General features: G+C 43.5%; 1 protein-coding gene across 1 annotated transcript in view; it reads right to left on the reverse strand.

Annotated features, from left to right (window-relative positions):
* Nucleotides 1-213: 213 nt before the first annotated feature.
* The window catches only part of LOC306964221 (BMP/retinoic acid-inducible neural-specific protein 3-like), a 250323-nt gene continuing 235668 nt past the window's right edge, over nucleotides 214-14868 (reverse strand). The window contains exon 8 of the mRNA XM_079558190.1: nucleotides 214-1396. Within this exon, the coding sequence (XP_079414316.1) occupies nucleotides 277-1396 (1120 nt within the window). The 3' untranslated portion in view covers nucleotides 214-276. The remainder of the gene's footprint in view (nucleotides 1397-14868) is intronic.

Raw genomic sequence — 14868 nt, forward strand, 5'->3', positions numbered from 1 at the left:
GGGCAGATGTCGTAAAAATACTGAACTGGTGTAAAACTCGACACTTCACACAGACTGCGCGTCAGTGGGAAGCTGCCAACTGCTTTATGGACGGGTGTAAGTGTTCTCCACGGGGGTTTACGTCTGATTTCACTCGGACAGAATGGGACAGTATTGCCGCGACATACCGTTACTACATTGTGCCGCCCCAACAGAGCCATTTTCAAACCTCCGCTCTCCACCAGGCATTCGTGATAACTCCGCCATCTGCTTACTGTCCAAAACGCCTTCTGTCGATTAGCTACATAATTTGGTTGTTTCGTATTCGATGGAGTTGGGCTGTTTGGCGCTGAAAGTCTGCAGCGCCGCCTGGATCCGCGCGACGTCGGTGGTGGATAGTTTCAGTCTGTGCCGCAAGAGACACGAAAAGAGGTCCAAGGTCTGGGAGCCGGGCGGCGAGAGCCTGTTCACCCGATCTCGAATTTCCAAAAGCTGCAAAAGTGCGGAGTCCTGAGATCCCTGAGTGTACGGGTAGTCCAGCTGCAAAATCAGGTCCTGGATGGCCTCCGGGTCGAAGTGCATACTGTAGCCGTAGACCTGTATGCTGTTGATCTTCATGTAGCCCAGGTTCCGGCCCGGCTCGATGTACTCCAGGGGCTCGTAGTATATCGTCCCGTTTCCGCTCGGCGAGGGTCCCTTGATGCGGCTGCGGAGGTAAAAGTGGACCGTCTCAAAAAAGGTTTTCCACTTGTTCCCCAAAGTCAAAGTCCAGTTGTAGCAATCGTACGGCAAATCTAATTTAGTCCTCTCCCACGTCGGGTACTCCGCGGTCTGGTCGATGGGCATGATCCAGCTTTCCGAGTGACTCCCCCCGAAAGGGTTGATGTAGACGGACATTATCGGGTCGAGCGTGGTATTCTTGGTAAGGCAGACTTGCAAGGACATCCCCAGGAGCATGTGCACGTGGTTGGACTTGTACTTGTTGCTCTTCAGGGTCAGCAACATCCTCTTCCTCCACGACGGATCGAACCAGTTGTTGAGGCGCACGTCGTTGCTCACGAAGATCCCGTGGATGCCGATGCGGTTGTCCCGCTTCTGCAGCAGGTAGCGCATCTCGGCGTCCTGCAGGTCGGTCTCGAAGCCGATGTAGTGGTCGGTGGAGTCGGGCACCTCGTTCCGGCACACGCCCTGGCTCAGCATGTAGCCCTGGTTGCACGAGGCGCAGCGGGAGCGGTTCTCGTAGGAGCAGGAGGCGCAGGACGTGCCCTCGCCCACGGTGCACGGGATGACGCCCTGGCAGGGGGGGTGTTCGTAAGGGCAGGAGCAGGACTTGGTCTCCTCCAGGTAAGAGCCGATGTGGTTGTTCTCGCTGCAGTACATGATGGACATGATGTAGTGGAGCCAGTAGCTGAAGGGCCTGCAAGACACAAGAGAGGAGGGGTTTAGGCCACGCCCCTTCAGTAAAACACTGAGAACCTCGTAACGCCCGCTTTAACTGTGCGCTTTTTCCCGAGTTCGGCTTTACCCTAATCCAAAATCTTCTCGACAGTGTAACGCGTCATTTGAAAGCTACTTATTTGTCACTTTTTTATTATGTTTTCGTCACTTTTTATTTCATTATGGTTGCTTTTCTGGCATGTTTTTGTGGCTTTTTTGTCACAATGTTTTATGCTTTTACATTTGGGTGAAGCTAAACCAGATATTTTTGACTCAAATCTGACTAAATAAAAATGAAAAAAATAAAATAAAATTAAAAAAAAACACTAAAATCATCAAAACTCATATCATTTAAATGTTCTGCCAAAGGATCTGAGCTTTGTTCATGAGGTGAAGCTCCATGAAGCAGAGGACTTTGATTAAATGTGATTATATTTAGGGATACCAGTATCGGGTATCGGGCGATACCACATGCTTGTACTCATACTCGTACTCATTAATGAGGTCCCGATACCGGAAACCGATTCTACTTGACGTGTGTCTGGCGCTCCTAAAGGATGCCGCTCCACTGAGGAGAGAAAAGAGCAACAAACTGGAGAATTCTTTAATGGAAATCCAATATTCCACATAGAGCTGACTTTATTACAGACGACACTCCCTAAATCAGTCTGTGCTGGATTTAACCAGAGCTAAATGTTGTTAGTGCTGCAGCGTGGAGTCTGCAGTGTTTACAACATACAAGCTAATGTCACTAATTATGCTAACTAGTCGCTAACTCACGGCTAACAGTTCTGGCGATTCTTACGCCGTTTTAAGCCCAGGGGCTTTTTCTTCTGAAAAACCCAGCGACTAAAAAGTCCTCAGAAAAAGAAAGAGATACAACATGTTTATATTGAGCGAAAATGAGCTGCAGCAAAACAATCAAAATGCTGCAGCTACTGGATAAGTTTCTATAAACACACGAGAAAATCCACACGGAGCTGAAGTAAAGGAGAAAAGAGACCATTTATCTGCAGTAATAAGTAACATCTCAATACTATTGTCAAATATAAATAGATAAATGAATAAAGCACAAGCATTAAGGAGCTTTTGGACATGAGCTGTTCTGTCTATGATGAACTTCTCTTTTAAAATGTAAATGAGTAAATTAACTAATTACTAACATACTAGAAAAAGTGGTATTGGTGCATGCCTAATTACAATAAATATTATAAATGCAAAGTTGACAAAATTAATGTTAAATTTAGTCTACGAAATTTTCATATAATTTTAGTCGACTAAAACTAGACTAGAATTGAATTAAAGGACATTTTCGTCACGAGACTAAGAATAAATCTAAAATAAAATGTGTGAAAAATGTCAAAATTAACACTGGTTTCAAAGAAGCTGAGTGTCAAACATAAAATCTGAAAGACTTATTACAGCGTCACCCTCCATTATCCAGTTACCCGTCTGCTTCACGGCTCGTGCTGCAATCCACCTCCACCCCCTCACCACCTGCCCCGTCCAGGCTCCGGGGCAGATCAATACATAACAACTGCATGACTTTTGGTTTGGGTCAAGACGATACTGCTTTGTTTCTGTCTCAGTGTCTCCAGGTTGAAATGTTTTGAGGGGGAAAAGGAAAAGAATGTGACTTTGCAAACTGCCGGCAGCAAAAGAAAGTTTGAAAAAACCAAGTAGTCTCAGTCACAAACTATTTTTTTTGGAGGAAAAGTCAGAGAGAGGAAGAGTAACACTTGGGACAAAGTAAAAATACGAAGGAGAAGAGAAGAAACAGGGGAAGAGGGAGAAGGAGGAGGGGGAGAAGAAAAATGAAAAGAGGAAATGAGAAGAAGGAGAGGAAGGAGAAGAGAAGGAGAAGAAGGAAAAGAAGAGGAGAAGAGGACATGAGAAGAAGGAGAGGAAGGAGAAGAGAAGGAGAAGAAAGAAAAGAAGAGGAGAAGGAGAAGAAGGAAAAGGAGAATATGAAAAAGGAGAAGAAAAAGGAGAAGAAGAAAAAGAAGAAGAAAAAGGAAGAGGAGAAGAAGAAAAAGGAGAAGAAGGAAAAGAAGAGGAGAAGGAGAGGAAGAAAAAGGAGAGGAAGGAGAAGAGAAGGACAAGAAGGGGCTTAATGTTTAATGATTTTTTATTGGATAAGTTATAAATGTCCCAAATTTTTGCTCAGATAATAAAGTTCTATTCCAACTTTTATGTGATTTTTTCAAAGCTACAAATGTGAGAGTTGCAAAGAAGTGCTGAATCAAAGGCATTTCAGAAGAATCTTTTTAGTTGTTGTATTTCGTGACTCAAGGATATTTACCATTCATTCAAAAATCTCCATTTTCCACCAAACAATGTAATCCTTCAACAGAACGGAAAACATCTCTAATAAAAAGGTTCTGTTCTCTTTCTTTATTTCCACCAGCCTGAAAGAGTTTCAGAAAATCCCAACGATGAGAGGTGACCGTGGTGAGCAGTGTTTGTGTGGTCGTTGTATAAATGAAAGATTGGGGGGTAAATACGCGGCCAGAGTCGGTGCATACAGCCATATGTGAGTATAGGGTGGGAATAATCACCGGCTGTATCTGAATGTCCACCTCTGCACAAAACCCTCAATCACTACAGCTGCACAACAGCAGACGGCTCTTCTCTCTGCGGCACTGACTCAGCACTTTTGTTGTATTTATTTTTAATTCACACTTTTGAAAGAAATACAACAAGTGAAAAAGAACAGTAAAGTTTTCCAAGGGTTAGGGCCTATATCATGCAAAATCGACTTTTTGAAGCTTTTAGCCATGTTGTTATGCTATTTCCTTATCAAAAACACCTCAGAGTGGTTTTTGGCTTCATTCACGCAGTTCTCAGCAATCCTCCTGAATCCTGCTCTCTGAGCAGCTGCTCCGCCCTCTGCTGGTGAACCACTGAGTTGTGTCCACTGTGACGTCAGAGCGTAACGGAAGTGCTCGATGTCTGTAATGTAATGCCTTACGGCTTTTTTCATTATTTCAGTTGAAAGAAATAAAAAAAATAAAAAGGAGGCGCCTGACTGCCCCTGCAGAGAAAACAAACACACCCCCTGAGCGTCTGTACAGATGTCATGTTTGTGAAGAAGTTGTGAAGAAGGAGCTCTTTCTAACCTACTCTGGACACGCCTGTTCTTTTTCCTTACCTAACGATAATGTCACGGAGAAAAGCGCCTTATGAGGACGGGAGTTTATTCAACCTCCTAAAGAAGAGGCCACTCGCCAGAAGTTGGAATTTCTCTCCGGGATTCAGCGACTTTCACCAAGAGAGTGTTTTTCTGAGACTGTCTCTGATGGATGTTTGGTGAACTTTCACCAGAATCAAAGTGAATTTACTTTTATGACCAACGCGAGTCCCATTATGTAACAGCGATGGACCAGAGCGGTGAGTCAATCAAAACGTGTGTTAGCTTGTGTGTTAGCATATGTGTTAGCCATTTATGAAGCTGTGTTGCAGATGTCAACTCCTTATAGCTGCATCGTGAAGTAACTTCACTTTTTGCTATGGCAAATATTTCTACTGTTGCAGACATGGTCGGAGAGAGGGGGCGGAGTTAACTGAATGTGGTTTGTGGTTTGATAAACACCTCAGCGAATACTTACATTTATCACAAAAATAAGTGCTCCATAGTGGTAGTGGTATAACATATCATCATCCAACATCATATTTCAAAGAAAATCACTTTACTATTCTGACCCACACTGCGTTAACAAAAAGAAAATGCATCTAGAATGTGATTAAACAACCGTATGTAGAATTGTAGAAAGTGTTTGACGAGCGACCTAGTTCCCCCTTTTATCCGCTTAGAAAATCCACATTAATTTTGTGTAATTATACTTTGTAGTGTAACACTTCACGTAACCATATTTAAATAGGGAAAACGTGGAAGAGCTTGGTAGCTTCTATCTTGACCTGTTTTGGAGCTATAGTGGAGAGAGGGAGAGGCTAAATGCTAACGCCGTCTGCGCTGTGTTTACGTGACTGAAGGCACGGGGGAAGATCAGACAGGTCCTAAAGAACTCGTCAAAGCTAAGGTAAGAACATATCTCAGTATGTAAAAACGATGCAGCATCTATTGTAATTTTATTCTCCCCTCTTTATTTCAGTATTTCGCGTCTCTTCCATCCTGCATGTTCACTTTGTCTTCACTTTCACATCTGAAAGGCCATTTCAAACCTATTTTAAAGGCCAGAGTCTGGTATAAAAATGTATTCCAGTCTCACACGCTGAATAAGCCATGCATCTATCTGTCTCATTTATTCCGGCTCTGCCCGTAAATCAAAATTCCTGCGACGTTCAAGAATCAGCATATGGGCACGGCGACCACGATCGAACTCCCCACCGACGCCCCCCCCCCCCCCCCCCCCTTTATCTCTGAATCTGCTCACACCAGTTAGCCGCGTTAGCACACTGCAATCCGGCCGCCATATGCAGCCGCTAAATTAATCCGGGAGAGAAACAAGGCAATCCACATTCCCCGACATATTTTTCGGAGGCGAAAATAACATTTGTCCAAACATTTGTTGCGGTAAATAAAGAGGCAGACAGCGCGGCGGGTGTGCGACTGCGCTGAGAGCGGCGCTGGAGATTGGAGGCGACGGAGAAAATTAGATCCAAAGAGGAGCCGAAACAAAACAAAAGAAAAAGGCAGTGGATGAGTGTTTATGAAGGTTATTTTGTCCAGATTTGCGGAGAAAATGGCAACAGACGACGGCTCAATAACGGCCTCTTTTCTGTGGAGGGTTTGAAAGAGTTTAATTATGATTCGGTTAATATTTAATCTTGTGCAAATACCGCATTATGCCGATCCCAATCTTTGGCACTTTTGAACATTTGAAATATTTATTAGTGGAAAGTGGAAATGAATGATGTGTTTGAACTTATTCCCAAGAGCAGGGCAGTTCAGGTGGACAGAACAGAAGTGCAGACGTTAGTTATGTTTGTATTATTATTCATCATAAAGGTTTTCAAAGAGTTGTCATCTGGGTTGGATTGTCGAGAGTTGAGAGTGAGGATGTGTGGTGTCTACACTGTGATTCAAAGTGATGGAGGGAAATGCTAGAAATGCCAACGCCCTGTTGTTTTCATTCAGCTATTGTTGTATATAGAAGAAGAGGAGGAAGAACAAGGAGGAAGAGGAGGAGGAAAAGGAAGGAGGAGGAGCAGGAAGACGGGGAAGAGGAAGTGGAAGAGGAGGAAGAGGAAAAGGTATAGAAAGAAGGAGGAGGAGGAAGGGGAAGGGAAAGGGGAGGAAAAGGAAGAAGAAAAGGAAGAAGAAAAGGAAGAAAAAGAAAAGGAAGAAAAAGAAAAAGAAAAAAAAAGAAAAAAAAGAAAAAGAAAAAGAAAAAAAGAAAAAGAAATAGAAAAAGAAAAAAGAAAAAAAAGAAAAAAAAGAAGAAGAAGAAGAAGAAGAAGAAGAAGAAGAAAAGGAGTTTCTTTACCACCGGTGCGGGACCCGGAGACATGAACTCGAGACATTGTGCTAGTCTGACCATTAAAGTCTGCCAATGCTTCCACAGGAAGAAGGATAGTACCCTCTGTTGAGCGTCATACTGATATGCAAACAAAACATTGAGTGGCTGAGGGCAGGCGCCTGAGCACCACAGTTAAGTCTACGACAGAGATAGTACGACTGTGGCCACACCGCCTTTGCTCTGCCCAATCCTGTCAGACCTTGGAAGCTAAGCAGGGAAGGGCCTGGTCGGTACTTGGATGGGAGACCGTTTGGGAACACCAGGAAGTCTAGCGAATGTAGTGCGTGAGTGAGTGGTGGTGGTCGGAGGGGCCAATGGCGCAGACTGGTTGCCTCGCTTCCGTCAGTCTACCCCAGGGCAGCTGTGGCTACAATAGTAGCTTACCACCTCCGAGTATGGAGTGAACCAATAGTGCAAAGCGTCTTTGAGTGTCCAGAAAAGGGCTATATAAAAACGATGCATTATTATTATTGTACAGCTCGAACACCATTGTTTTTTCTCTAACAAGGTCGAAAGGAGCGGCTAAGGTGGCTCGAGCATCTGTTTTGCGGATGCTTTCTGGTCGTCTCCCTGGGGAGGTGTTACGGGTGTATCCCATTGGGAGGAGGGCATGTCTCTAAGGTGGCCAAGGGACACCTCTGGATTCCCCCAGAACGACTGGAGGTCTGCGTGGATGAGGAGGTCTGGGCATCTCTGCTCAGACTGCTGCCTCTGGGGCCGGAAGAAAGTGGATGGATAGGTTGTCTCAAGGCTGTGGGAACCCAGGGTGCTGAGGGTGCTTCAGCGATCCCTGGTGGATAGTTCACGCATTGCAGGCAATATTAAATGAACAGGAAATAAGCACAGGAATAGCATCCCGTAGCCAAAATATCTTCCCACGGCTCTGGTTTGTCTCCTAAGGACTGAGAAGCATCCACACTTTTAGCAAATAAATCATATTCCGTTAAGTTCCTGCTTTTTGTGGAGAGGCCACTAAACCTCAACACATGACGCTTCTTTGCAGATTCTGGCCTAAAGCTGTGCACTGCCTCACTCTGAATTCTCACCATGATCTCACACACACGCATGTCTTTGGACGGTGGGAGTGAGGCCCGGAGAGCTTTTCTTTTTAATTTCGAACACGCCGCAGTTTTGTTTTGTTGTTCCTGAGTCAGGCGAGCAGAGGCGGTCCACGGAGGAGAACAGCACAGGAAATGACCCGCCTCTTCTGTCAGCGGGGCGTGAATAAAAGCGGCGAGGGGGCTGGAGGCGCTGCGAGGGGGGAGAGGGACGGGCTCCAAAAATAGGTCCGCAATCTGTATCTGTCTGTCAGCTCGTTTCACAATATGCTCATCCGTCTTGTTTTGATTTCCATGAGTGGCCATACGCGGGGTACATCATGGACGGATCAAATAAAGCGGATACTTCCTGCCGGTTTGATTAGTGGCTGATACGTTTTTCTGCGCTGGGTGTTTCACAGTTGATTTGATTTCCTACAGAACCACAATGTAAAAACAAGCGACGAGTGCCTTTGTCTGAAAGGCACCTTCAACTTTCAAACAGGATAAAAAGGTTTTGGGGCACGGTAGATAAACACTGCCTGAACACAAAAAAGTCACCAAAATTAACTTCTTAACCCCCACCTGAACACCTGGCGTTGTCCTTGCCTTCAAAGAGGACGGAATTCATTGATGGAAGAACCAAATAGTTTGTTAAAGCAGTACTAAGTAACTCATGCCCCTAGAGGCCATACGCGCCACTGCAGGTGTCGTAGCGTGTTGCAATTTTTTACTTATTAATTGTCCGTGAGAGTAAATTCTACGCTGACAGAAAAGACAAAGGGACAGAGGGATATTGTTCATCCAATAACACAATGGAGATCATTTTTTTCACTCAAACTTGGCTGTAAACACTGTTTAAGTAGTGCTAGCCTGCAGTTAGCTTTGCCCGTTAGCCTGTTAGCTTCTTCTTCGTGATTCCATTAGTGTGTATTGGTGGCTCCTACCCAGTGGTAGCGACGTTGCAATTGTGGTTTTCTGGCCAGAGACACCAGGGGGAGATGTCCCCCAATCATCCCATTAACACTTGTAGTACCCCCACAGGGACTACGGAAATGATTTATTAAAGGGATATTTCAGGATTTTTGACATAGGGCCTCATTTCCTAGTTATCCAGAGTGTTGCTGATTTCTGGAGATGTTTTTTGGAATTCAAGCAGTTCCTATATTTGAAGAGTTTCGTGGCCCTAGGCTAATGCAAGGCTAGCGCATTTCTATGTTATCAGCTAGCCTGCATTAAAAACAGTCTGACCCGCTCCACAGTGCACCTGAGGCAATTCACTTATAACACCAGACTAACCATATAAATGTCAATAGAGTACTTTTAACCATTTTGCATTACTTATATTTGAGCAGCAGCTTCGTGGTTGTATAAGCTACGCAGCGGCGGAGTGATCTGCTAGAAAATAGCCCCTCAAAATGTGATCATTCATGTGATGTAAGGTCAGTTATATTCCCCAAAAAATGATTCTATCGACACAGACATTCATATGGTTAGTCTGGTGTTATAAGTGATTTTCCTCAGGTGCTCTGTGGAGCGGGTCAGACTGTTAGTTGATACCATAGAAATGCGCAAGCCTAGCACCACGAAAGTCTTCAAATATAAGAACTGCATGAATTACAAAAAAAAAAAAATCTCCAGAAATCAGCAACACTCTGGATAACTAGGACATGAGGCCCTATGTCAAAAATCCTGCAATATCCCTTTAAGGTAAACAGGTTACTTCGTACACTTTTTGGGGCCATGCAGTGTTTTCAAAAGGTTTTGGCAGCACAGAAGGTTTGTCCAGGTCGTGTTTCCCAATGGGTGGAAAAATTGAGCAAAGTTACTATACAGGCAACATCCACATGATGACAAAACAGGTAAAGTCTGTGTTTTTGGACTGACAGTAAAAGTCACTGACAGGTTTTTCTGCTTTAGTCCCGTTACGTCTGAAGAATAAACTCTCCTCCTCGTCTCTTCTGTAGATCCTAAATCCTTCAATCAGTTTCATTTTCACTGTTTACATTCCACATACGTTTACTGCACATGCGCCTCTATATCTTATTTTATATTATCTGTGTTAGCGTCAAAGCGCCTCACACAGGCCTGGAGGATGAATCGCGCCGTTTTCACAGACCTGAGTCGACCCATGTGGACGCATACATTTACTGAGCTGCTTCAGGCTTACAAAGAAAGTTTCTGAAAATAATAATGGTTTGTCTTTGTGTGGATATAGCCATACAGATCCCCAAAACGCCGGTTTCGTCTGGATGATTTTGGATACTAACCCTTTCACTTGAGTATGAAAAGAGACTTTGGAAATGTTACTTTTGACGGGGCAATATTTAACCAGGATCTGTCGCTGTCATTTTCCTTATGAAATGAAATACTTTGACCATTTATGCAAAATAGGATTCAGTATGAACCAATTTCCCGATGACGAAGATCAAGTAAATACTGGTGAATGTAAACTGCCCGTTATGAATCAGAAATGTGGGTCACTGTTGCACCGTTCTGAGTTCGCCCTGGTTTTGAGTGACAGGCGACTGCCCCGGGTTTGGCCTCCTTTATTCCCAAAGCAGCTGGTACCGGCTCCGGGCCCCGGCATCGCCCACGGGACCTGCCATAGACCGCGACCGAACGGCGCATACCATACATACATTTAGTCTTATTTCCATAATGAGTTTGTATGTTTGGATAAGTGTACACGCATATTGGGCTCAGGGCTGTTTTTCCTCTCGAGTTGTGCTGGACTAATCAACGGGGAGGTTTTGCTGAGAGATGAGCTGGACTGTAAATTGATTAATATTAATGTAAACAAATTATCTGCTTTTGCTGCGGGCGAAAATGCATAAGCAAAAGCAAGATATCTCCACCAGTGGTAGTAAAGTCAAATAAGGATTTTATTAATGAAGATAGCAAACGGAGCGGTCAGGTCCGCAATAACATTTACAGTCATTTCAACAGACTTTTCCTTCTGCTTTGCTAAAAGCTTCCTAATGTTTTAACATATTGAATATTGCCTTACAGCCTCATTTGAAAGTGAAGACCTACAAGAATTAAGCTTCTTTCATTATGATTGTCACAAAAACAGTTTTGTTGTGTTTTTATCATGTTTATCTTGCTTATTTGTTCTGCAGCAGTTCATTCATTGCCATTATACCATGGTCTGGGTGAATATTTGATTCTGATTGGCTGGAAGGTGTACATTAAAAGTGATAATAGATACAGACGGCATCTCATCATAGAAGGGGGCGTGGCCTCACTGAGGGGGTAAACAGAATCTTTTGGGAAACACAATTTTCCACTCTTTTTAGCCAATTTCTGTTGGAATATGAACTCATTCATCACATACAAATAAAGTCAAGTGTAAATCGGGTCCATGTGGAGGTTTTCTCACAGCAGATTGTTCTGTAGAAGTGGAAAAACAGCTGTCATAGCAAGCGCTAGCTAGCGTTAGCATTAGCACACTGCTAACATGTAGTATCATGTTAGCATTCTCCTTTTTTTAAATATATTTAGATTCTGTTTTCACCCTCGGCGAAGCCACGCCCCCTTCTATGATGAGATGCCGTCTGTATCCATGGCTTTTCGAAATGAGATGTAAATGAGCCCTATTGTCACTCCCAGAGAGGTGAGAACAGCCCAAAAGTTTAGAGGCCGATTCCTCTCTTTGACATATTTTCAGTTCCTAAATTCAACTTATCAAATATGATCAGATTTCCATGTGTTAAACTTTGGAGACGACACTTTCACTATGTCCCGCTCAGAATGCCCCAAAACCGAGTTGTGTCCCCTGTTCTCATGATGGGTCACAGATCTCCAGCTTGAAGGCATGACTCAGCGAAGATCGGATCCTTCCCCTTTGTTTCTATGATGGATTAGAGTAAGATTCAGGATTTCCTTTTTGCTCAGTCGAAAACAAACTACGTGTCTGAAACCTAACCACTGAGCCACAGTCGCCCTCCAGACATCGCATCCTTCACACAGCCCATCCTTCAGTCAGCTCACAACACTCTCTCTCCACACGTCTCTTGTTTGTTTCATTTTTTCCGGCTCACCTCTGCTCGCGTCGCCTCACTGTGCTCACAGTACATTCCTCTACCCTCCCATTGTCCAGCATCCACCAGACACACGCCGAAAACCACCACAAAAGCTTCAACATCTGCCTTCTGAAATGCATTTTTTCCGTGTTTGCTTCTTTCATCCGTCAAAATCCACGACTCTGAGAACACGATCCCCGACAGGACCGAGAAATATGAACTGGGTTGCGGCAAAAAGAGGCGACATCTCCAGACTACGGAGTTATGACTAATAGAATAAAGCAACTTTTGGCGTCGAACAAATAAGGACACATTTTAATCATACATGGGGCAGAAGCAAGAGTGTGTTCAGATAAATAATTGTGTTTCGAGGGCACAAAGTTGTAAAACAAACAAACTTTCTCTTTTTTTTTCTCTCGCTGTTTACTTAATAATGGTGTTTTGTTTTTTGCTACTATCAATTATTTTCGCTGCGAGAGGCGTATGCACAAAGTTTCAGCTTCTCTTTGTTCCGTGGCATGAGTGAGTAGGAGTGAGGGCGTCTGAAAAGAACGCTCGTGTTAGATGTTTCGGAGACAAAGTCAGATGTTCAAAAAGAAGGTTTGGATTCAGGGTGGGGAGGGGTCATAATGATAATGAACCTATCTTCTGTTGTGTGCCCTGGGAGTATCAGCTATGGGCTTTTCGAACACCATCAAAGACAGCCTGACAGTGCTTTGATGGGATGATGCATAGATCTGATACAGGAATAAATACGAAATCGTGTCTTGATATGAGTGTTGGGACTTGAATCAGTTAATCAAGTTAATTATCGCCTTTGTAAATAATTATTAAATAAGCACATACAGGGCGAACCGGACTTGGAGGTCTTGTTTCACCCTGAAGGTTTTACCTGAAGCTAGTTCCAGCTCAATTGTTTATCGTTACTATGGAAACAGCTGCAGTGGAGTGATTTACCTGTTGTTAAAGGGATATTTCAGGATTTTTGACATAGGGCCTCATTTCCTAGTTATCCAGAGTGTTGCTGATTTCTGGAGATATTTTTTTTTGTAATTCATGCAGTTCTTATATTTGAAGAATTATGTGGTGCTAGGCTTGTGCAAGGCTAGCGCATTTCTATGGTATCAGCTAGCCTGCATTAAAAACAGTCTGACCCGCCCCACAGTGCACCTGAGGCAAATCACTGATAACACCAGACTAACCATATAAATGTCTGTGTCCATAGAATATTTTTTGGAATATAACTGACCTTGCATCACATGAATGATCGCATTTTGAGGGACTATTTTCTAGCAGATCACTCCGCCGCTGCGCAGCTTATACAACCACGAAGCTGATGCTGCTCAAATACAAGTTATTTTAAATGCAAAATGGTTCAAATTACTCTATGTCCAAAATCCTGAAATATCCCTTTAAGCTGACTAGGTGTACATTAGGTAAGGATTAAACAACGAGGAGCCGTGCATTAGACGGTTATAATGCACGGCGCGCAGACTCCGCTAAGTGCATTATAACCGTCTAACGCACATTTATACCATGGGTCACAAACGTAACATTTTATAACAAATGTTTTTTTTCAGTTACTAAACTCACTAAATATGCCAAGCCACAGGGACTATTTTATGTGGGTTTTTAGTCAGTCGTACACTGCCCAATGGGCAAGGAATGCACTTCTGTATGGTCCTTATGGCGGGAGCTGACATTGCTGTAATACCACCCCCTGGTGGCCAGTGGCGACTCCAAGAGACACTTGGAAGCATTGTTTCAAATGAGACTTCCGAAACCCCCAAGAACAGCTGGCTCCAAACAGTTTTTCTTTTTCTAAAAATCACTCTGACCCATGTGACCACGCTGGGGTAGGTGAAAGATTTTTAACCACGCTGGTTTTTGCTTATCAGCCAGAAAATTGGAAGCATTTTCAGTGCAGTGATTGGCTCCTGAGCCTGTCAATCAAGCTCTGCCTAGACGGCCACAGCTGGAGGAACGAGTTCACAAATAGGTGCTTGAACAACGTGCTGCCGGGAGAGGCTTGTCAACAGTGCAGTTACACCTCCATGCCCAGGTCGTTGCCAAGGCTGGGGCGACTTACACTGCGTTCCAAATTATTATGCAAATGACATTTTTGTAAGATTTTCTAAATTGTCAACTCATATGAGAGTCAGCATAATTTTCAAGTCTTTAACTGGTAGAGGATCAATTAAATGTGGTGGAAAAAATTTCCTAGTGATAACAGTAATTTTTTCAAAAATAAATATAGTAAAAACCTCAAAATCCACTGTTCCAAGTTATTATGCAACTCATCGTTTCAATACATTTTAAAGCTTGTAATTAACTGAAAATGGTCATTTGTTGTATTTGTAGCATTAGGAGGTCATATTTACTGAAATAAAAAGCTATTTCAATCAAAAAAGTATTAACAGGTCAAGTTATATTTTGACATAGGAGCCCTTGTGTGAAAGCAGCTTCAAAATTCTTAAATCCATTAAAATGATAAGTTTTTGGACAGTTTCTGCTTGGATTTGTTTGCAGGATGTTAGAATAGCCTCCCAGAGCTGCTGTTTGGATGAAAACTGCCTCCCAGCCTAATAGAAGTTTTTTTTTGTTGAGGCTCCAAATGTTCTCAACAGGGTTGAGGTCAGGGAAAGAGGGGGTCCACATCATGAGTTTCTCTCCTTTTATGCCCATAGCAGCCAGTGATGCAGAGGTTTTCTTTGCAGTATGACATGGTGCGTTGTCATGCATGAAGAGGAATTTGTTCGGGAAAGCACGGCTCTTCTTTTTGTAGCATAGAAGACAGTTGTCAGTCAGAAACTCCACATATTTTTCAAAGGTCATTTTCACACCTTCAGGGAGCCTAAAAGGGCCTAATGGGGCCGACCAGCTCTCTCACCATGATTCTGGCCCAAAACA

This window comes from Gobius niger, assembly GCF_951799975.1.
Source record: "Gobius niger genome assembly, chromosome: 6".
NCBI lineage: Eukaryota > Metazoa > Chordata > Actinopteri > Gobiiformes > Gobiidae > Gobius > Gobius niger.